The sequence below is a fragment of the Bactrocera tryoni genome, chromosome 1, assembly GCF_016617805.1.
Source record: "Bactrocera tryoni isolate S06 chromosome 1, CSIRO_BtryS06_freeze2, whole genome shotgun sequence".
Classification (NCBI taxonomy): Eukaryota; Metazoa; Arthropoda; class Insecta; order Diptera; family Tephritidae; genus Bactrocera; species Bactrocera tryoni.
The window spans coordinates 18150938-18173178 of NC_052499.1; the positions used below are offsets into that span (position 1 = coordinate 18150938).

The window sequence follows — 22241 nt, forward strand, 5'->3', positions numbered from 1 at the left end:
CTTCGATTATTACATGTATTCATCCTTTGTAAAATAATATTTCTTTTTTGTTTTTGAATTTAATATGATTTTAAGCAAAACAATTTTCTCACGCTCCAGACAACTTTTTTAATAGATCGTCCTGGAGATGGGCTACCGGATCAAGGGAAACCAGAATTTTTCGAAATGAAACGCCGATTATTAAATTATATTAAATTCTGTAAATGTACGTTATTTTTATTTGCTTGTAAAATAAGATGTCTCTTCGAAATGGATTCACAAGAAAGTGCGTGTTTTGCAGACTTGAAAGTGGATATAACCCCTCAAGACATGGGCTTGGAACGATTGGAAACTCCAACCAGAGGAGATTTCGGTCGTAAATTTTGATTAATATACAAGCTTTTCATACAACAGAACCCTTGTCCAATAGCTAACAATAGGAGACCCTATAAAGTATATACACAGATATGTAACGGGTTTTTAAATAAGACCGCTACGAAAGTTTTTTTTTATTAAAACAAAAACGTTTTGGGATATCAATGAAACTTTATTTCTGTGAAAGTACATTCGATGCCATTATGTATGGAACTCGACTTCTTTTACATGGCCACCATTGGAACGCTTGCAGAAGTCCAGATGCTGTACTTAATTTTCGACGGTTTTCAGGCATAAATCGGTCGATACTGTTGCAATTTCACGTTCGATATTCGTACGAAGTTCATCAATCGTCGCTCGCTAGTTGGCATAGATTATAGACTTTTCGTAACCCCACAGGAAATAGTCTAACGGCGTCAAATCACACCATCGAGGCGGCCAATTGACTGGGCCATTTCGTGAAATAACACGTTCACCAAACTTCGTTGTGACATTCGCGGTGTGGCTGCTGGCGCCGTCCTGTTGGAACCACATATTCCAAGTCCATATCATCCTATTCGGGCCAAAATTCTTCAGTTATCATAGAGCGGTGGCGATGCCCACTCACAGTAACGTGCCGGTTTTGATCATCACGGAAGAAGTACGGCCCAATGACGAAGCCGGCCCATAAACCGCAGCAAACCGTAATTTTTTAGGGATGCAATGGTGACTCATGGAGTACATGTGGATTGCTGCCTGACCAATAATGAGCTTCATAGCTGAAGATGGTTTTTCTATAAAAATTCGGATAATTTTTAAGTTGTTGCTCAGCCCAATTCATGAATATACGAAGATTCGCCACAACAAAGTCATGGAGATATTCACCGCTTGAGAACAACTTGTGAGAGACTGATTTGGGTCTTCCTAAATTCATGCGCTAGCGGTAGCAATATTCTCGATACTACGGGCGCTTCTTTGTCTCACTGGCACGGGAACATTTTGTACTATGCGTGCGGATTCAAATTTTTTACTAAACGCTCCATTGTTGATCTGATAGGACGATGCGTAGCGCTCTTAAAGTTGAGGTCACTAACTCAGAATTTCGGTAGTAAATTTTAATAATTTCGACTCGCTGTTGGATCGTATATTCCTTCCATGATGAAATGGCAAACCTTACTGAAGAGAAATGTCAAAGGAGTGGGAAAATATATGGCGTCGTTTGCTGTCCCTATCGGTCTACCTTTGTATGGTTCCTACTGAAAAACCCGATATATAAATGATCTGCTTGATGCGCGCCGGTCTGTATATATGCGGACTAGTACCTCAGTTTTTGAGACATCGATGTAAAATTTTGCCCCCGTCCGTTTCTGCTCAAGAAGCAGCTAATTTGATGAGGGGCACCGCCAATATCGGACCACGATAGCATATATCTGCCATACAAACTGAATGATTAAGTATCTGTTTTTGCAAAACTTTTCAATTCGAAGAAATAACGTGATATCCTCATGAACCGTGGCATTTTTGTCAAAAGTAATGTATTATCTCGGAAGAAATTGTTCATATCAGACAACTATAATATAAGCTATACGAAATGCGTCTGTAAAGGGTATTATAGCTTCAGTGTACTCGAAGTTAAAGTTTTGTCTTGTTTTTATTTATTTTTTTTTAAACTAAATCATAACAATTTATAATCATTTTTAACAATAGTTGATTTTGAGCTTACAGCTGTGTAATATGTTGTCTAAGCGCCGGGGCACCGGCTGCCATATTCAATAACTACTATATCGTCGACTAAAATGCAGAACAACGTATCATCAAAAAAGTCGAAATTGAGTTTTTTATAGTTTACAATTCATTATTCATATTATATGTATATGTACATACTCGTATATGTATGTAGCATACAATTTTCAGCAACCGCTGTCGGATATAACCAATATATAACCATTTTATAACCAAAACTCAATTTTTTTCAATGTGAGTGTTTTCTATTATATCGTTTTACCTTCGCCTGTCAACTTATCAAAAGTGATATTACGTTATTTTGCATTTTAGTTGACGATATGTAGTTGTATTGCTCGCCATTGAAAGCTCTAAGCTCGACTCAGTAAGCGCAATATTAAAATCTAAAGCAAACGCACCAAAGTGAGCTGTGCATTTGGCGTTCGTAATTGTAAACTTTCAGTCCGACTTGAGCGTCAGTGGAATTGCGACGTGTTTTATGCAATAAGAAAGTGAAAGTGGAAATATACAAATATAAGCAATTGATTGTAGTTAAAAAAAAGGTGATTAAAGCCGAGCTTGACGTGCAAACAAAAAATATTAATAAGAATAAATATAGAAAATAAAAGAAATTGGTTTAGCTTCTGCAACACAGAGTTGTTACAAGTGTTTTCGCCATAAGATTTATATTGTAGAAAAGACGAGAGGAGAACGACTGACCGGTTCAACGGGTCACTTATATCATCACACAGCCAAGCAAGAGAGGCAAACAAACCAAAGTGAGAAATCCAAAATCAGCAGACAGATAATGAATAAGCTATGCATGCAGCCATAAATCAGCTGCAGTTGAAATCTATTTTGAAATTATTTCAAAATTATTGTATGAAATTGTATTTTTCAATAATTTCCATGCAGTTCGTGCACTTAATTTTTCCACGCAAAAAAAAAAAAAAGATAAATAAATAGCCTTGCTATTTGGAAGCAGTAATTGGCAATAATTCGCATTAAGCGCAACAAAAATGCAAACAAATAAATTTATTTATTTATCTACTTTACGCTCTCCGCCGCGCCCACGCAATCACCTTGCGCTGGTGTGGCCGCGCGTCGCTCCGAGACGGTCGGGAATTTGCATTGATTTAGGCGTTTTTGGGGAAAAACCTCAAATTACTTAATATAAGTACGGGTACTCATATATACATACATATATATAATATATACAAGTGTATGTATACATATGTATGTATGTATGTACAAACTATTTGTTCAACGTACGCTTTACAAGCCGCTTCACTTTAAAACCCGCTGGCTGCCATATTTGTAACGATAATGAGTGTATCATATTTGAAATGATTTTTTTAATGCCTTGTACACCTATTTTATGTAATTTTTTTAATGTTTCTTTGTTGTCAGTCTTGTGTGTGCAGTTTTCATGGCTGGCATTTCCCCACATTAGCATTAAAAATGCTTTAAAAGCTGGCTCTCTTCAAGCCGCTTTTGTATTCAAAGTGGCGCTATCTCGAAACGTTTCTACACCGTGTGTCAATATAGGCGAGAAAGGTGGCTATAAAATATGAAATCACTGGTTGCAATCTGAAAATAATTCAATCTGAACATTTTAATTTATTTCATTTGTCTGAATCTTATAATTCAGTTGAGCTTGGCCTGAACTTTAAGGTTAATAACAAATATTTGGTGATCTGAGTGCCATTCACGACCTATCAACATCTTTGACTCACTTAATTTATTAGAAATCATTGAATTTCGAGTACACAATCTATTTAAATGAACTAAACCCGGGTTAGTTACACCACTAATAATACATTAAGGATGATGCTTCTTGGGGAGAAAAAGACGTCTGCAAAATTTCTGATCGGTAACTCAAATACTGTGGACTAGTTTGTGTATTTATAAACAGACAGACTGACCGACTGACATGGCTATATCGACTCACGCTGATAATTTCAATACAATAAATACATTGTAGGGTTTGTGCCAAATTTAATATTCTCTGTTCAGGGTATAAAAGTTACTATAGAAAGCTATCTAATAGATTAGTGCAGAAGCCTTTGAAAATGATAAGAAACCCATAAAGTTAAATGTCAAATATTAAAGAAAAATAGTTTACGGTGGAACTGCAATCGAGAAACGGAATGGGAGGGTCCTGCTTGGATTTTTAAGGTTTAAAAACAGTATACCTGGATTTCCGGAAGGGTCGTGGTTGAATTTTTAAGGGCTAAAAACAGTATACCTCGATTTCCGGCAAACCTACGAGTCTTATAGAAAAAAAAACAATATTGTAGGTAGTGAAAAATTCTATAACTTTCGTATATAGTATAAACTTTTTCACATAACCTGAAAATATATTTGAAAAATTCAAATATCCAAGTTTTGGATTTTTTAATATTTAGTAAAAAATTTTCCTCTCACGAAATTGGTTGTAAACCTAGCTTCTTATGTTCCAAAGACACTGCATATTTTTTTTAATATTTATTTTTCTCCTTATGTTGGACCTTCTATCAAAAAAGTTTTTGCAATTTTCATTTAAAAATTTCGACGCAAAATATTATATTTTTTTAAAAGCAAGCTTTATGCTCGTTGATCTACTTTCTTATGGTATAAACAATATACACATTACTGTGGTAAATTTTCTCAGGAAATGCAAACGATACCCTATACATGTAAACAGCAATGAAATGGCAAATCGATTGGACACTTTCATGCCTTTCTAAGTCGCTACAAAGTTCTACGATTCAGAATGCCGAAGCGGCTCTAAAGCTTTGTATAGAGTTGTATTCCAGAAACTCAGCATATTGGATGCGAGTATTCCAGCCTGTGAGTTGCGACTTCGAAACTCAACAAATTGATTTTCTGGTGGGAATTTCATATTAAAAAAATATATGTTTTGACCCGAAAACATCTTTCCTAAAAATTTACCAACAGTTAGGGGGAAGTTTATATTGACTTCTAATTATTTATTAATACCAAAAAAAAATGTTCAGCTAGCATTCTGTTAAGCTGAATGATTGCTGAAAGTCCATAGAACTGGAATTGGTATGGCAAAAAGTTAAATTCTTAGAATTATTGTATAATTAGGACTCTCATTAGCTTGAAAGAGTCCAAGAAGAGTGATAAATTGTATTTTTTTTTTTCAACTGAGTAAAGGTTTTTCAACACTTTGTGGAGTATTGCGCGTTCGATCCGTCTCTTAATGTCCCATTTTGGAAAGAAATGCAAAAGTTGATCCGTTGATTTCAGTTTAAACACAGTTTATTATAAAAACATTATATGCAAAATCTAAAATTAATTTCGTTGTCTATTGGTAATAGGTAAGAGGTTAATACTCGTATGATTATTACCACCGCTAGTATACTCAGTAGGGTTATTGGCCTCTCCAATAAATCTCAACTACGTTATGTTCAGTAAAAAAAAGTATAGTTTTGTCTAATAATGGTCGCCTAGTAATGTATTTGGGTCAAAAGGAGGGGGAAAAAGAACAAAACCTCAGACAAGCGCATGGCAGAGCTTCGGTGTATCCCCACTAGATCGCTTTTTATTGTTACTATACACGATCATATAAAGAGGAATACCCTTGAAACTTTCTGTAAATGCAGAGGTCACTGAGAGACGGATCTTTCGTCCAGTTTTGAATTTCAAAGTCATTTGTTTATCCTTTTGTATTATTTTTTCCTTTTAGGAAGCAAAGGGACGCTACTCGATGAGTGGTCGACCACTCTGAAAAGTTTCTTTAACTTATGAAAATATATTTTTTTTTTTGTAAAAACTTCACTTCAAATTTCTTAGAATTTATTTAATTGTAAACGCTCAAAAACCACAGCAAAGTCGGTTAATATTATATTTTAGGCACATAAGTCCCTCGTTTTATCAGCTTATGCTTTCGCTGAAAGGTTAAGACGATGTAAATATAAATGTGTACTAATATAGCTGTAAAACTTCAATATTACTCACTGGTTTTACCTAAAAATAAATGCAATATGCAACTTAATATTGCATATACATTAGGGTGGGTAAAAAAAATCTAATGTTTTTCACAGTAAATTTCCTGCAAAGTCAGAAGATTTAAAATTTATAATAACTTTTTTTCGCTGAATTATAAAAATTGTAAGAAAAACATTTTCTTTAAAAATAATCGATCTCTTAAACGCTTAAGTCGTTTAAGATCTTTTTTGAAAAGCATTTAATTTTCCTATAAAATCTATAAAACGAATTTTTTTTTAATTAGTTGGAAGCAAGATACAAATTTTTCTAACTGTGAGTAAGAAAAAATAGAAAACCGTTAGGCGGAGGTCCTCTCCGTATCAATTGAGAGTTCATACTTGGAGCGCCTGTTTTGGAGGTTTCTATCAAGCAATTTTCAGAGTACCAAGCGAAAAATAATATGCGCTTTTTTGACCCACCCTAATATACATACAACATTCATGCATATACTTGTTAATACCAGTACATATGTTAATACGAATGTACAAAATTTCACTTTGCAACATTCAAAAATGCATTTTTTGCTATTTTCCGGGTTTCACTTCCTTTCTTCACACATTGGTACATATGTATGTATACTTGTATTTATAAAAACAAAACCTCTCTGTGCGCATCTGCTCACCAGCCGCAGATCCGGCTTCGAGTTGTAGCTGCCTATGAATTGACTTTATTCATGTGTTTTTGGAGGTTACGCGTACCGTAAAATGTTATTTCAATTGTTTTGCAGCAACCGTGCAAGACAAGACCAACCATTTGTATGTAAATACGTGAGTTTGCACAAAATAAAACGCGAAAAGCTGTATGGATAAATAAATATACATTATGTAGGTATGTACTCACAATTTGTTGACACAAAAATTAGCACCAAATGCATCCAGCTTAACCCGCCGCGAGCCGGATTGGGTCATATGGATACACTTTGTAGTTGTTGGAACTCGTAAAGAAAAATTAAATTTTTATATAGTTCTTGTGTTCTTTTTATTAACAAAAGTACTTAGTACTTTCAATAACAGTTGGAATAATTTTTTTCTACTAACCCACTTTTTAAATATTATTAATTATATTTAAAATCACAAATTTATACAAATTACTTTCGTCAGACCGGCTGTTAGACTAATTATTTCCTTATTTTGAAAAATATAACAGAAATATAAGCAAAGGTCTCAAAGACCCAGTGGCACCCACAAAGGGTTAAATATATTTAATATTTGCTTTTTTATTATTCAAAAAGTTATTTCAAAGCATATTTACTGGCTAGAAGTCAATTTGGTTAAAAAGCGGAACTACAATAGAAAACCTTGTAGAAATGAGTTGAGAAAAGGAATAATGTTCTCTGTTCTTCGTTACTTGTACTTGTATATGATATATACGAAGTTCACTAACACAGATACTTCAAATTTATTGGGGAATGTTTTTTATCAGTCTAAAGAACATTCTTTGGCATTTATTTTTTGAAGATTATCTTTCAAATGTTGGCCGCGGCTACGTCTCAGATGATCCATTCGTTCAGTCTAGTGGTCGATGACTCGTTCGATTATTTCGACTGGTAACTGACGAATGACAAACCTGATGTTTTCATCCAAGATTGTCTGCATAGACTTTAAACTTTACATATACCCACAGAAAAAAGTCTAACGGTGTGATATCACACGATATTGGTGACTAATCGGCCGGCCCAAAACGGGAACTTATCTGCTCACCGAAGTCTTCTCTCAATAAATCTATTCATTAATGCTATGTGTGAGAAATGGACCCGTCTTGTTTAAACCAAATGTCCATGGAGTCCGCTGGAGTTTTTGGACTTATAATAACATTTTTTAAAGGAGAAGCCAAGTTTACTAAGGCATCGAACGGGAATCACTTGTCATTAAACAATTTTCCGGGTCAAAAATTTATACTGATTGCAAATATAGCTTCAAGCTTTGATTAAAATCCTCTACTATAGAAATTTGGGGTATACATCATTATAAACAACCGTTAGGTGAACCCTGTGAAGCACATAATACTGAACAAATGCATAAGCTTTTTATACTCTCGCAACAAAGTTGCTAAGGTGAGTATTATAGTTTTGTTCACATAACAGTTGTTTGTAAGTCTTAGAACTAAAAGAGTCAGATACAGGGTTATATATACCAAAGTGATCAGGGTGACGAGTAGAGTCGAAATCCGGATGTCTGTCTGTCCGTCCGTCTGTCCGTCCGTCTGTCCGTCCGTCTGTCCGTCCGTGCAAGCTGTAACTTGAGTAAAAATTGAGATATCATGATGAAACTTGGTACACGTATTCCTTGGCTCCATAAGAAGATTAAGTTCGAAGATGGGCAAAATCGGCCCACTGCCACGCCCACAAAATGGCGAAAACCGAAAACCTATAAAGTGTCATAACTAAGCCATAAATAAAGATATTAAGGTGAAATTTGGCACAAAGGATCGCATTAGGGAGGGGCATATTTGGACTTAATTTTTTTGGAAAAGTGGGCGTGGCACCGCCCCCTACTAAGTTTTTTGTACATATCTCGGAAACTACTGCAGCTATTTCAACCAAACTCTATAGAGTCGATTCCTTCAGGCATTTCCATATACAGTTCAAAAATGGAAGAAATCGGATAATAGCCACGCCCACCTCCCATACAAAGGTTATGTTGAAAATCACTAAAAAATTTTACGAAATAAATGGCAGAAGAAAGCCGCACCCAGGCTTTTTTTAAAAATTGTGGCGTGGCGTCGCCCACTTATGGACCAGAAACCATATCTCGGGAACTACTAGACCGATTTCAATGAAATTCGGTATATAACATTTTCTTAACACCCTGATGACATGTACGAAATACGGGTGAAATCGGTTCGCTGCCACGCCTTCTTCCAATATAACGCTATTATGTATTCCATCTGATGCCTTCTCTGTATAATATGTACATTAGGAACCAATGATGATAGCGGAATAAAACTTTACACAAATACGGTATTTGAAAAATATGTAAATGACGGATAATGAAATCTCGATTATCACTTTATCATGCGAGAGTATAAAATGTTCGGTGACACCCGAACTTAGCCCTTCCTTACTTGTTAATACTTGCCATTTTGAATTAAACAACAACAAGGAAAGATAACCCTGGGTAATCTACCATGAAATTATATGTAGAATGTGAACTCTGTTAACTTTGAGGTTTTGATAAATGCTTTTGTTGTTGGTTTACTTTGTAATAAATAAAACTTTCGAAGTGCGAAAGAGCTCTTTAAGTGGAAATATGTATGTAAGGGACATAAGCAATTCATATTAAACATAAAATCCCTTATCTCTTTTTCAAGAAAATTCGTATTTGCATACATACATACGTATATATACGATTAATTATGGTAAAAACTCGATCTTTTATCATTATTGTGAATCTTATGTAGACTGCTTTTATTTCATGCAAATTCTGATTAATTTTTTATATATGAACGCTTGAGATCATAAAGCTAGCTCATAAGATATTGTTTAAGCGGACATGACCGACAAGCATATTATACCTCATAGACTCACCAGACTGTTTGGCTTAGAGATTCAAGCACATGATACGCCAAATGTTTCCCACTATCGAGTACCGATATTTTGTCATTTTCTTTATTACCTATAAAGTGAATTTTAGGACCTCAAGCCTATTTCAAAGAAGGAGGAGGCTGATCGTACTACAACAATAGTATCGACAAGTCAAGTATCGACAAGAAGATCATTATAATCGATATATGTATAATTTGTCATAAAAATGATGCAAGCAGCTTCGCCTCTTACTAATCAGCCCTCAGTTATTATTTTAAACCTATTACTCGCATCTCAAACCTATTGCATCCCGCCTGACCAGGGTTTTAGCTCTCTTCTCTACGGTCGCTAGCATGTTTGTAGAAAATGAGAAATTATTCACTGTAAGGAGACCTCTGGTAGATATACCAATACGAGGTGTGTTAAAAAAAATAATGAGAATTTTAATATTTAAACTTTAAAGTCATATAGGGTTTTCCAATAAGTTTGATATGATTTCTTAAAAAAAAATACACTAATTGTTAAGGAAATTCAAATGTTTTTTATTTATTGCGAAGTAAAATCGTTACAATTAAGTTCTGAATATAATATCATTCAAATGGTTTCACGACTTCTTTTGCAGGAACGAATACGATGACCCAAATTTTTGAGAACCTTTTCTACTAAATCAAGTCGTGTGTGACGAATAGCACTTTCAATATTCTTCTAAAGCTTGAAGTAGGTCTGGTTTATTGATGAAGTCCGATGACTTCAAATAACGCCACAAGAAGTAGTCTAAAAGTGTCAAATCACAGTTTTTTGGAGGCCACTCAATTTCACAAATTCTTGAAACCACCGATGATTCCACCAGGCCAAAAACCACACAAAACTGCTAATTTAGGTGAATGTAATGTAAAATAGCTTAAATCGACTTTAGTTTTTCCATTAATTTAAAGCGACTTAAGCTACTTTAATATATTACTAACTGGCTCTAGATCGTAAAAAGCTTGAGCGTAAAAACCGGTGTCAGTATGTCTGCACATTCATAAAATATATTTAAATAGTCGCTTACGCAGGTGCGAACCTTCTAATATTCTGCCAATATAATATTTATATTTATGAATTTAATAGCTAAAGGCACGACTAATAATTGAGGATTTCCCCATCATTAAGAAAACACGTAGGAAACCAATTATAAACTTCTTAAATACTTCGGGATTTCCCAAGTGTGGTCACATTGAAAGGCTATCTGCGACATTAAGTGCACTTCGTTAACATAAATAGTTCACGTACAAATAAATTAATTCTCTATACAGAGTGTTTAAACAATTGGTTTAACATTAAATTGACATGAAGCTGAGAACTTGTTTTTTAAATACAGCAGATCTCCAGTTACTTATTCTTATGAAACTTTTGTTCCCATTTGGCATAGCAAAGGAGTTGTTGCGACTTTCGGTCTAGCTCGCGATCGAATTATAGCATTTAAGATGTTGACATTCTTAAGTATCATGCAGAAATTCAAACCGATTTATATCATATAACATCGATTAACACATTCGTAAGAGCTTTACGGCAGTTAGTTATACCTTCTTCGAAAACTGCTACTGTATTTTTAATCAAACTTCAACTTAATTTTTTTATATTTGTAATGAACTTTAATGAACCAAATATGTACCAATTTGGTCGACAACTTTTTGCCATTTTCCCGCCTATTATTATTCCATCAGTGTAAAACTTTTCTGGTTTCTCGGGACAAGTAATTTTCACAGACTTCTCTTGAAGCCAACTTTATTCCATTAAGGGAGTTCTATTGAATAAAGTCTTCTATATGGTGGATGCATCAAAACTTCCCAGTCAAGTTCTCCCAGTTTTTGCCGAGTCATCAAAGATGTGTGTGGTCTAGCGTTGTCCTGATGGAAGACGAAGCCCTTTCTGTTGATCAGTTCTGGCCGTTTTTTTCGATTGCTTGCTTCAATCTCATCAGTTGTTGAAGGTAAAATGTAGAATCAATCGTTCGACTAGGCTGGAGCAGCTTATAGTGGATGATTCCTTTCCAATCCCACCAAATACTCAGCATAACCTTTCGAGGCATCTATCCTGGCTTTGCGACCATTTGTTGGACCATGATCTTTTTCACACATTATTGTCGTATTTGATCCACTTTTCGCCTCCTGTTACCTTTCGCTTCAGAAATGATTCGATTTCATTTCGTTTCAGCAAAGAATCGCAGATGTTAATTCGGTCCATTAAATTTTTCACAGACAATTCATCTGGTACCCTAACATCGAGCCTCTTTTTGTAGCCAGCCTTTTTTAAATGGTTCAAAACCGTTTGATGCTGAATGTTAAGTTCCTTAGCCATGTCATGGCTGCTTATGTGACGGTCCTGGTCAATCTTTTCCATAACTTCATCGACTTCTTCAACGATAGGTCTACTAGAGCGAGGTTCATCTTTCATTTCGAAATTTTCAGAACGGAAACGAGCGAATCATTGTTGTGCTACACGAACTGATACAGCATCGTCTCCGTCAACTTCACAAATTTCATTGGTGGCTTGCGTGGCATTCTTCCCTTTTTTATACAAAAATATCAAAATATAGCGAATTTCTTCATTATTTTCACTTATTTTTGAACAGCTGTGACTTTTTTTCAACTTCCCCGACTGCAACGACATCCATTAGGCAACAAAAGAGTGATAGAAGTATAGAATAAAGATAATAATCACGTTATTGTCACAGTCACAGGAGATCGTTGGTCTAATGACTGATGAGTTTTTAGCTTCAGCGGCATTTTCAAAACACTTGCTAGACCTATAGCTTAGGTTCGGTTAGTCTGGTAGGCTGAGCCACGCATGGACCAGGGACCAGTTTTGGTCCTTTGTAATACCATATGGAGTTCTGTTATAAAGTCCATGAGGAGTTCTTATTTTTTGGGCTGCCTACGCTTCAACAGACTCCGCGTCCTCACTTACGTCACATCTTCCAGTGATTCATACTGTGTGGCCCCAAACGCCTGCCAATGTAAGATAAATGCAAAAGAGATGCTAGATTGTTTCGATGATGTTTTACTCTTGACATTTCCTGCAGTATTCTCGATCTGTCAGCCCCATTCTGCAGGCGTTCGCTGCATCAGATTGCGACTAGTGAGTATTTCAATCATGTTACTACAATCCTTTGATCGAGAGAGTAGGAACTTTGAATATTTCCGATCATTCTTCTTACCATGCTTCTGTCCAGATCATCGTATAGACAATGCATGAGTTTTCCAATGTATTGCGCACAGCTAATATAACTTTGCGCCAACCATCTTTTTCTATGGTTACTCTGAACCTTTTTCCCACTGAATGGAGGATCATGTAGTCGGTGCTTGCCAAACCGGCCTGTCGTGGCTTCAAATACAGACCCGCTTGCAATGCCCAATTCTGGACTATATTGGGAGTGATCAGACCACCACTCCGAAGACCTACAACTTAGCTTTCAATAATTTTTCTTACAGGGTATGTTCGAGTACTGCTGCAATTACTTGAAATCTTATTTATTTGGACTCGTTTTCGACTCGAACAGAAATGCCAAAATGGCAACACAGCTTTTCTTTGACTTTCTTTGGCAATCCAATTAGTCCAACTCATTATGAAATGTACGCGCATGTTGAAACTGCTTTGGGCGCTTAATCACAGTGCAGATTGTTGTCTTCCTTCGGCCATAGTACTATAGGCCTTCATACATACATATTTTCATGTATAAATAAAGGTATTTGTCATGCCTGATGTTGCACAAGATTTGCGCATCGACAACGTTTATGACCGATACTCTTTGTAGAGCGCTGGAGATTATACGGAGAGTGTATATGTAAGTATATATACATACATACATACTTATTATGCCCATTATAGTAAACATACTACGAATATACACAACTCGTGAATCATTGTTTGTCCAAGTAGTCACAACCCGTTTTACCGTGGCTACTTTTACTTACAACTGTGACGTCACTTACTTTTTATTGTGAACCAGTTAACGACTGTTTTAATATTTTTTTTTACTCACGAAACCATAAACAAAGGTCGGCTATATTTATTTAAATGGCAATACGTGCTGTATGCACTTTTTAAAAGGGAGAATATCGAGGCCTTGTATGATAACTGCGACACACCGTCGACAACTCCAGTTTAATGACGTCAACTTCCAAAAAAAACTCTTTTCCCAATTTTACCTTGGGCTCCGTAACAATTTCTTATTTTGAATTATGCCATCTCGCTATGCAGAGCTTTAAGTTGCTAATTTCCAGCGATCTGTTAAAAACCTTGCTTATGTGGGAAATTAATACTCATTATATTTTGTATTCCATGACAGTCAAGTCTACGTAACTTGAAAAGGCTCGAATTTTTTCGGCCAGGGATTGTCAACCGGGCAGCCTACCTCAAAACTATTTGGGGAATGTTTCTACCATACTATCACTAAAGCAGCGATAAAATTTCCCGTATCCCAGCTCTTTGCTTGCTGGGTTGTTGCTGATACTTTTTTAATGATTATCGCACGAGAAATACTTCACTTAAATACTAAAGTCATATGTGATTGTTTATATTTTCACAACAACATTATATTATTGGCGTTGTGAAACTTTCACTTTTTATTGTTGTTGTTTTATTTGTAATAATTTTTGTAATTGCAACACTTTAATGCCGTTACGTAGCTGACCTGAAGTGGATTCGTAAACTTTTTGCGAGATACAAGTACTAAGTCATTGCTAAATTTATTCCAGTTTCTTTCGTATGAATCACTCTTTTCAAATATCTAATGACAGTTACCCAAATTAGTCACAGCGGCTCATTAAGAAAATGGGACGTAATAATTACACGTTTGCCAAGTTTTTGTCTCGCATCTCTGCATTTAGTTTTATAATTTCCGAGACTAGGTTCTTCTACATCATCGGTCTGAGCTGAGAACATAAAACGTTGCCAGTTGTCTCTATTCATTGCGAAGTCACGCTAATTGTATATCCTAAGTGCAGCTAGATTCCTAAGCACTTGGTATTTGCATTGGAAGCACTTCCCTTATCCACCCATTTGTTCGAATCGAATAACTTTTCGCAGGAGTATCGTCTTTCATGCGTCCGACATAACCTCACCAGCACATTCGTTGGATTTTTATGCGTTTAACTATATTCATGTCGCTGTAGAGCTCATACAATTAGTGGTTCTATCTAGTCCCGTTCTCATCTCTCAGGCGGACAGCTCCAAAGACCGCGACCGCGAATAATAAGAGATATATAAAGCGTAATTTTTGGTCGTCGAGAGAGGAAGCTTTTTCTAAATTGTCTACTGATCCCAAAGTATCACCTTTTGGCAATAGTTATTCTGCGCTTGATCTCCAGGCTTAGATTGTTTGGTGGAGTTTATGCTAGTTCCGAGATAGACAAAGTCCTTCCCTTCAAATTTATAGCCGCCAACTGCAACGTAATTTCCAAGACACGAGGATTCTTTGCGTGTGTGATCTTCAGACACTTCGTTTTACACCTGTTCTCGACAAGATCATCCTCTTTCCCTTTTTTTCTAGGTTGGAAAAACTTGCGCTCACGGCTCTGTTGTTAAGGTCTACGACGTCAATATCATCTGCGAACCACAGTAGTCCTTACCTTTTGTCCAGCATTATCTAGAAGAAGGCGCACTATAGCAAACTATCCTGTCTAAAACCTCGTCTGGTATCGAACATCCCGCAGAGTCGCCTTGTCGAACGGCTCGGAGAGGGTTTTCCCGATCCTGAGTAAGATTTTGGTAAAATTCAGACATAGCATCATAGAGCAGCTTTTTTCCGTGCTGTCAAAAGCAGCTTAAAATTGAAGAAAAGGTGGTGTGTGTCGATGTACTTTTCACGGGTCTTTTCCCAGATTTGGCGCATGGTGAATGTCTGGTCGGTTGCTGAATTTCAGGCCTAAAGCCTGACTGTGGGCTTTAATTTTTCACACAATACGCTCGTTGGAACGTTAAATGCGATGTTGAGGAGGCTTATCCCACGGTAGTAGGCGCTGATTGTGTGGTCTCACTTTTTGTGAATTGGGCAGAGCACACTTAAACTCCAATCGTCGGACATGCTTTCGTCTGACCATATTCTACGAAGAAACTGATGCATTGCTCCTTATCCGTGTTTGAATAGCTCGACCGGCAATCGAACGTCCCCCGCCGATTTGTTGTTCTTTAGGTAATTGTTATTCGAACTTCTTCATGGCCGCGCAATGGAATGTCCGCTCCATCATCATCGATTGGGGAATCGGGTTCGTCTTCTTCTGGAGTTATACTTTCACTGCCATTCAGCAGGCTGAAGAAGTGTTCCCTCCATAATTTTAGTATGCTCTGGACATCAGTCACTAGATCACCTCTGTGGGTTCTACGTGAGAATGCTCCGGTTTTGAAACATTCCGTTAGTCGCCGCATATTTTCGTAGTTTTTGCGAGCTTTATCCCTGCCGGCCAGCTTGTCAAGCTCTTCGTAACCACGCATTTCGGCCTCTCTCTTTTTTTGTCTGCAAATGCGTCTCGCTTCTGTCTTCAATTCTCGGTATCTATCTCATCCCGTACATGTTGTATTTGATTCTAACGTTGCGAGGTACGCAGTCTGTTTTCTTCCACTGTGACACGGCACTCCTCATCGTACCGGCTGTTCTTATGCTTTTCCGAAAACTATTGGTTTCGTTTGCAGCTCTTCGTCAGAAGCTTGAACTGTTGACGTGGGTTTTTTGCTGCACAGAGGCGGGTGCGTATCTTGGCTACCACAATATTATTACATTCGATGCAAAAGCTCGAATAGTCACTTCACACAGAGCTCTCTCATACCCAAATATTTGTGAATGATATGATGTACCCCTTCAGTAGATATCTTTAGAGTGCGAATGCTCGTTCAGTAATTATCGGATACGAATGATTAGGTTAATTAAGTCACATAGTAAGTTCAATAAATCAATTTTTCAATTACACTAACAAATTAAGCCGACCAAAGCTTACAATACTTTTGAAGGTTTTGCGATTGTCAACTATTTCTCCTTGCTCGTAAAGATAAAAAACGATTTATTGCAGATTTACTGAAAGACAAGGTTGACAAAATGCCGATATTGCAAAAAAAAAAAATATTTTGCGTTTACTTCCAGCGCAATTTACAAAATATGAAAACCCACACGCTAATTGGATTGTGGGTGCGTGTTCACCAGCTGGTCACACTGACATTTTTTTATTTACTTTTTGTTTTCTATTGCATATTTTTCTACACACATACAAACGTTTAAGCGAAAATACGTTTTTTATGAATACAGGAGCGGATTTGACACATGTCACGGCCACGAATTTTAGGCTATCAATATAGAACGTTCATAAACAAAACAAAGTCACGTTGACTGATCAAAGGTTTCTTGTTTTAGTCTTCTTTTTCTTATTTTCACTATTCTCTATTCTTTAATTCTTAAGATTTGGGGACAATAACTTTAATACAAATTTTTTCTTTGATCGACGGATCTCTCATTATCTCCTTAATTTAAGGAAAATATAATTGTTTTCATAGTGAGTAGTAAAGGATATGTCTGGGCTGGTAAATCCGGTCGGTAAGCAAGACGTCTAACCTTCACGGTTGACCGTAAATGGTAGCGTGCTCATATATGAGCTCAGCTAACCACGTTCGGGCTTTTGTTTCGTCGATAAAGAAACTAATTATTTTATTGTTAGAAATCTTTGTTAAGCCCACATTTTTTAAAATTTTCATTCTAATTTAATAATCTTAATTCCACCGCTACTGAGAAACGAACATGTGAAGGTTAGGTTAGGTTAGATGGCTGATCAAATATCGCTCGTGAACTACTATATGTAGTCCTTTGTGATGCCATAGAAACGAAGAACTCAAGTGTTCGAACTATAAATTAGCAAAACACTTAGTAGTCAATACAAAATTTACACAGGCGTTTATTTTCCATTCCCGCCAGCTCGGTGGGATGTCTGAAAGTATGTGCCTCCAAGTATTTAAGTCTTGACCTCTCAAACGTGGGACAGTCAAGAAGGAAGTGTTGAGTTGCTTCCACCTCATCGTCTTCCACACAGCTTCTGCATGGGATGTCTGAAAGTATGTGCCTCCAAGTGTTGAAGTCTTGACCTCTCAAACGTGGGACAGTCAAGAAGGAAGTACTGAGTTGCTTCCACCTCATCGTCTTCCATACAGCTTCTGCAGTAGCCGTCTGGCAGGTTTCCCAGCCTTACTGCGTGGACGTCAGTAGGACAATGGCCGTTAAAAGCCCACAACTAGGGAGAGGCTAGCCTTACTGAGGACAAAAAGATCATCTGAAGGTTGTTCAGAGTTAAATTTTAACAGAACTTGTTGAATACTTCTGTAGACCCATCTAACAAATCCACATTTATAAAATTACTTCGATGTCTAAAATAATTTCGGAGTACATGCCTTTCAAATGACAGTGAAATCTATATAATGGATGTGAATTTATGTCAAGGACTATTTACTCAACCGAATTATTTAAGGAATAATTTCCTTCAGTATTAGAACTCAGAGCCTTTCTAAAGGTTTTCAACAACATCTAGCCTTCATAACTTATACTAGCCACTGTATAATGTGCTAAGTAACCTAGATTTCTCGAAAAAAGCTTACAGTACCTCTTGTAGACATGAGGGAGCAACTTCAGGAAAGTATAGTTAACGAAATTGTATGCCTTCTTTGTTTCTACAAAGCACAACGGGTGTAGTACACCCCTGTGCATGTTTCGCTTGTAAATCGTGCTTGATCACAGCCTATACAGAATCACAGCTGCGGAATTTTGAGCCAAATGAGTCAAGTTGAAGAGCGGCCAATCACCTAGCATTCGGGTCACGTTTTGTTAGCTTGCAAGCCAGCTGATTTGAGGTGTCGCCGCCATGCTAATTTGCTTAAATGACGAAATGAATTGGAAAAATATGGAATAAATATTAGCTATGCAAATACGCTAATGCGAATGGTGGCACTCAGCCCCCCAGCAAGCGTGTGACAAAGTGATTTGGTCGCTTTTGTTTCATGCCAAAGGTGATGTCTCACCGATTTGAAATGCGGCTCGATGGCTCAACAGCAAGGTCGTTTGTGCTAAAAGCGTTTACTTGTTGTGGGTTTTTTTTTCACCAAGCGTTGTGGGGCAAAGACTTCAGTAATCCAAATCTAGTCACTCATTGATTTTAACGATTTACGCTTTGTTCACAATTTGGATTTATTTAAGTTCCAAATTCTAAATAATTAATTTTGCTTGCATATATTTCGACGCACTACAACAAAATTTGCCATTTCATTGCAGATACTCCGTTGGTGAAGTCACAATGTCGCGTTTAAGTTTACAAATTCTAACATTGTTCGTGTGCTGTCTGGCGGGTGTCGTCTTTGCACAGCAACCCTGCCAAATTAGACCGGATGACAGCAATGTGCCGCGCACCGTACGTTCCGATCTGTATCGCGGCCAGCAGAACTTCACTTTGTCTATGCTGCAAGCCATCAATAAGGCCACACCCAATGAGAATGTCTTCTTTTCACCGTACAGCACATATCATGCACTACTTTTGGCCTATTTCGGCTCACGCGGCCAAACCCAAACCGAATTGACGAAGGCGCTATCGCTGGAGTGGGCAGAGAATAAGAATCACGTGCTTAAGGGTTACACTTTGGAGCGTAGCAGTCGTTTGTCGCGTTCGAAGAACACGCCACTGCAATTTTCCGCAGCCGATCGCATATTCTTCGATAAAGATGAAGTTCTAACACAATGTGTGAAGGATGTATTCCACCAGGAGTTGGCTCCGCTCGATTTCCAAACCAAGTCAGAAGAGTGCCGCGTTGAAATCAATAATTGGATTAGTAATGTAACAAGGAATGAAATATCCGACATGTTGAAGATGGGAGAGGTCGACGCACAAACAAAATTAGTGCTGGCAAATGCCGCCTACTTCAAGGGACAGTGGTCGAACAAATTTGATCCTAAAGATACCAAGAAGGACATCTTCTATACATCAGAGAGTAAACAATCATTTGTCGATATGATGCACAAGCGTGGCACCTACAATTTAGCTTTGGACGAAAACTTGGGTGCCTACGTGCTGGAAATGCCCTATGTCACTTCCAATGACAATGAGAAAGAATCGGATATCTCAATGGTCATTATTTTGCCACCCTTCCACAATTTGGATGGCGTTTTGGCTAAATTGACACCGGACACATTGGACGATGCGCTGAAAGAGGGTATGGCTCGCGAGGTCGATGTGTCACTGCCGAAATTCGCTTTTGAACAAAACTTAGAATTGGTACCGGTAAGTGGCACTTAACTTATAACTTTATTTAAGTATAAAACATAATTTAAAGTTTTGACAGTGATATTTCCTAAAGTGTGAAGCTAGCCTTTGCCTTAGACCATGGTTTTGAATAAGGCTAACATTCTGTCTGTCAAATATCGTTATGTAGATACAAAGTTAAGATAAGAGAGCCGAGTTTCAAGAATTGGGTGCAAATGGTAGATATATAACCAGCTGATTAGTCGATATTATGATGGAGGTCTTAGTATTATTCGGCTAACAGATCCTGAGTTAAAACTCCTGTGGACATTTAACAGATTTCTATGAGAACTTTTATGGAATGAGATCAGACTCGCATACTTGAATATATTCGTTCTTACTATTGAACTTACAAGTTACACGCTCAATATAGTTGTCTAAAGGGTACTTCCGTTACGGTCACTTGTAAATTGATGGATTCAGCGGTTGTATTAATAAATTTATCGCTCCAGGCATAGCTAAGTTGCTGAATTAGTTACTTATTCGTTCCCAATATACAAACTCCGTACTTCGATTCTCAGGACAGTCTTGGTTACGTAACCGGAACGGACCTGGATTATAATCATTTTTCCTGCCTCTTGGTTCCAGACACTGAACCCAATTTTCGATAGGTTACAAACATATGTAAATCGGCCGATACTGCTGCAATTTCACGTTCGAAATTCGTAGTAAGTTGAGCAATCGTCGCTGGCTTGTTGGCATAGACCATAAAATTGACGCAGCCCCACAGCAGATAGTCTAACGGCGTCAAATCGTACGACCGAGGCGGGCAATTGAGATAACACTTTCACCAAACTTGGTTTTCAATAAATCGGTCATGGTGTACGTGTGGATTGCTACCTGACCAATAACGCATATTTTGCTTATTGACGAAGCCACTCAGCCAGAAATGAGCCTCGATGAAAAAATTCGGATCACTTTCAAGTTGTTGCTCAGCCCAATTCACAAACATACAACGATTCTGCTGGTTAAGCGGCTCCAGTTCTGTGGATTCAAATTTTTCCACTAGACGCTCAATTGTTGATCTGACAGGACGATTATGACGACCAGAAATTGGACGTAGCACTCTCAAAGTTGCGGTCACTACCTTCGAATTTCGGTAGTAAATTTTAATAGTTTCGACTCGTTGTTGGATCGTATATCTTTCCAGGATGAAATGGCAAACCTTACTGAAGAGAAATGCCAAAAGAACGAGAAAAAATATGATATCGTTTGCTGTCCCTATCGGTATACTTTTGTAGCGTTATTTAGATATAAATTACCAGCAAGACGAGCTGAGTCGATTTAGCTATGTGCGTCTGTCCGTCTGAATACATATATTCGAACTGAACTAGTTCTTCATTTTTTGAGATATCGATCTGAAATTTTGCACACATCATTTTTCATCCAAGAAGTTGCTCTTTTGTTGAAACCGATATCGGACCACTATATGCTATAGCTGCCGTACACACTGAAAGATCAAATTTAGGTCCTTGTATAGAAAACTTTCTTATTTGAAAAGATGTCTTCACGAAATTTGGCATAGATTATTATTCAAGACAACGGTATAATCTTCGAAGAAATTGTTCATATCGGACCACTATAGCATTTAGCTGTCATATAAACTGACCGATAAAAACCAAGTGCTTGTAAGGAGTATTTTGTAATTGTGAAATATATTATTATAGTTTCAGAGCAACCGGGTTAAACGCTTTTTCTGCTCAAGCTTGTGATTTAACAATTTCCTTTCCTCTCTCCACAGGTACTGCGTGACATTGGCATTAATTCGCTCTTCGCAGAGGATTGTGATCTTAGCGAATTTTTCGCCAACAATTTGCGTTTCGGCGATGCCAAGCATGTGGCTAAGATAAATGTTGACGAGGAAGGTAGCACTGCCTCGGCGGCTACGGTGCTCTTCAGCTTCCGCTCGGCACGCCCGCTTGAGCCAACCAAATTCGAATGCAATCATCCATTCCTCTTTCTCATTTATGATTACACTGCCAAGGCGATATTATTTACCGGCATCTATCGCGATCCGATGACACAGAAGTGAAGAAGTGTGCACGAATTTCGAAGTTCGAAATAATACTATTTTTTTTTAACAAACTACAATTAAAATAATGCAAAACAAAACAAAATATTTAATATCTTAATAATGTATATGCATCTAAAATATGTCTTTCGTCTAATTTATATGTTGCGAAAAAAAAGAAAAATTGTTGTGTAAATAATAATAAAAAAATGTATAAAAATCAAAAATTAAAATAAAAAATACAAAAAAAAAATTAAAATAAAATAAGTTTTTTCATTTTCTTGTTTGCTTAAAATTTCCGATTTTATTTTACTCAGCTATTTATCGCACTTTTTATTTATTTATTATTTAT

At 37.1% G+C, this 22241-nt stretch overlaps 1 protein-coding gene across 2 annotated transcripts; it reads left to right on the forward strand.

Annotated features, from left to right (window-relative positions):
- Positions 1-2507: 2507 nt before the first annotated feature.
- LOC120781488 (serine protease inhibitor 88Ea) lies at positions 2508-22067 on the forward strand. 2 transcript variants are annotated; one of them, XM_040113715.1, is made up of 3 exons: positions 2508-2834; positions 18858-19857; positions 21620-22067. In XM_040113715.1, exons 2-3 carry the CDS (start codon positions 18880-18882, stop codon positions 21908-21910), a joined length of 1269 nt encoding a protein of 422 aa, XP_039969649.1. In that variant the 5' UTR covers positions 2508-2834; positions 18858-18879; the 3' UTR covers positions 21911-22067. The 2 variants fall into 2 exon arrangements, with proteins under 2 accessions (XP_039969649.1, XP_039969654.1); XM_040113720.1 differs by having other exon boundaries at positions 2510-2618.
- Positions 22068-22241: the final 174 nt, after the last annotated feature.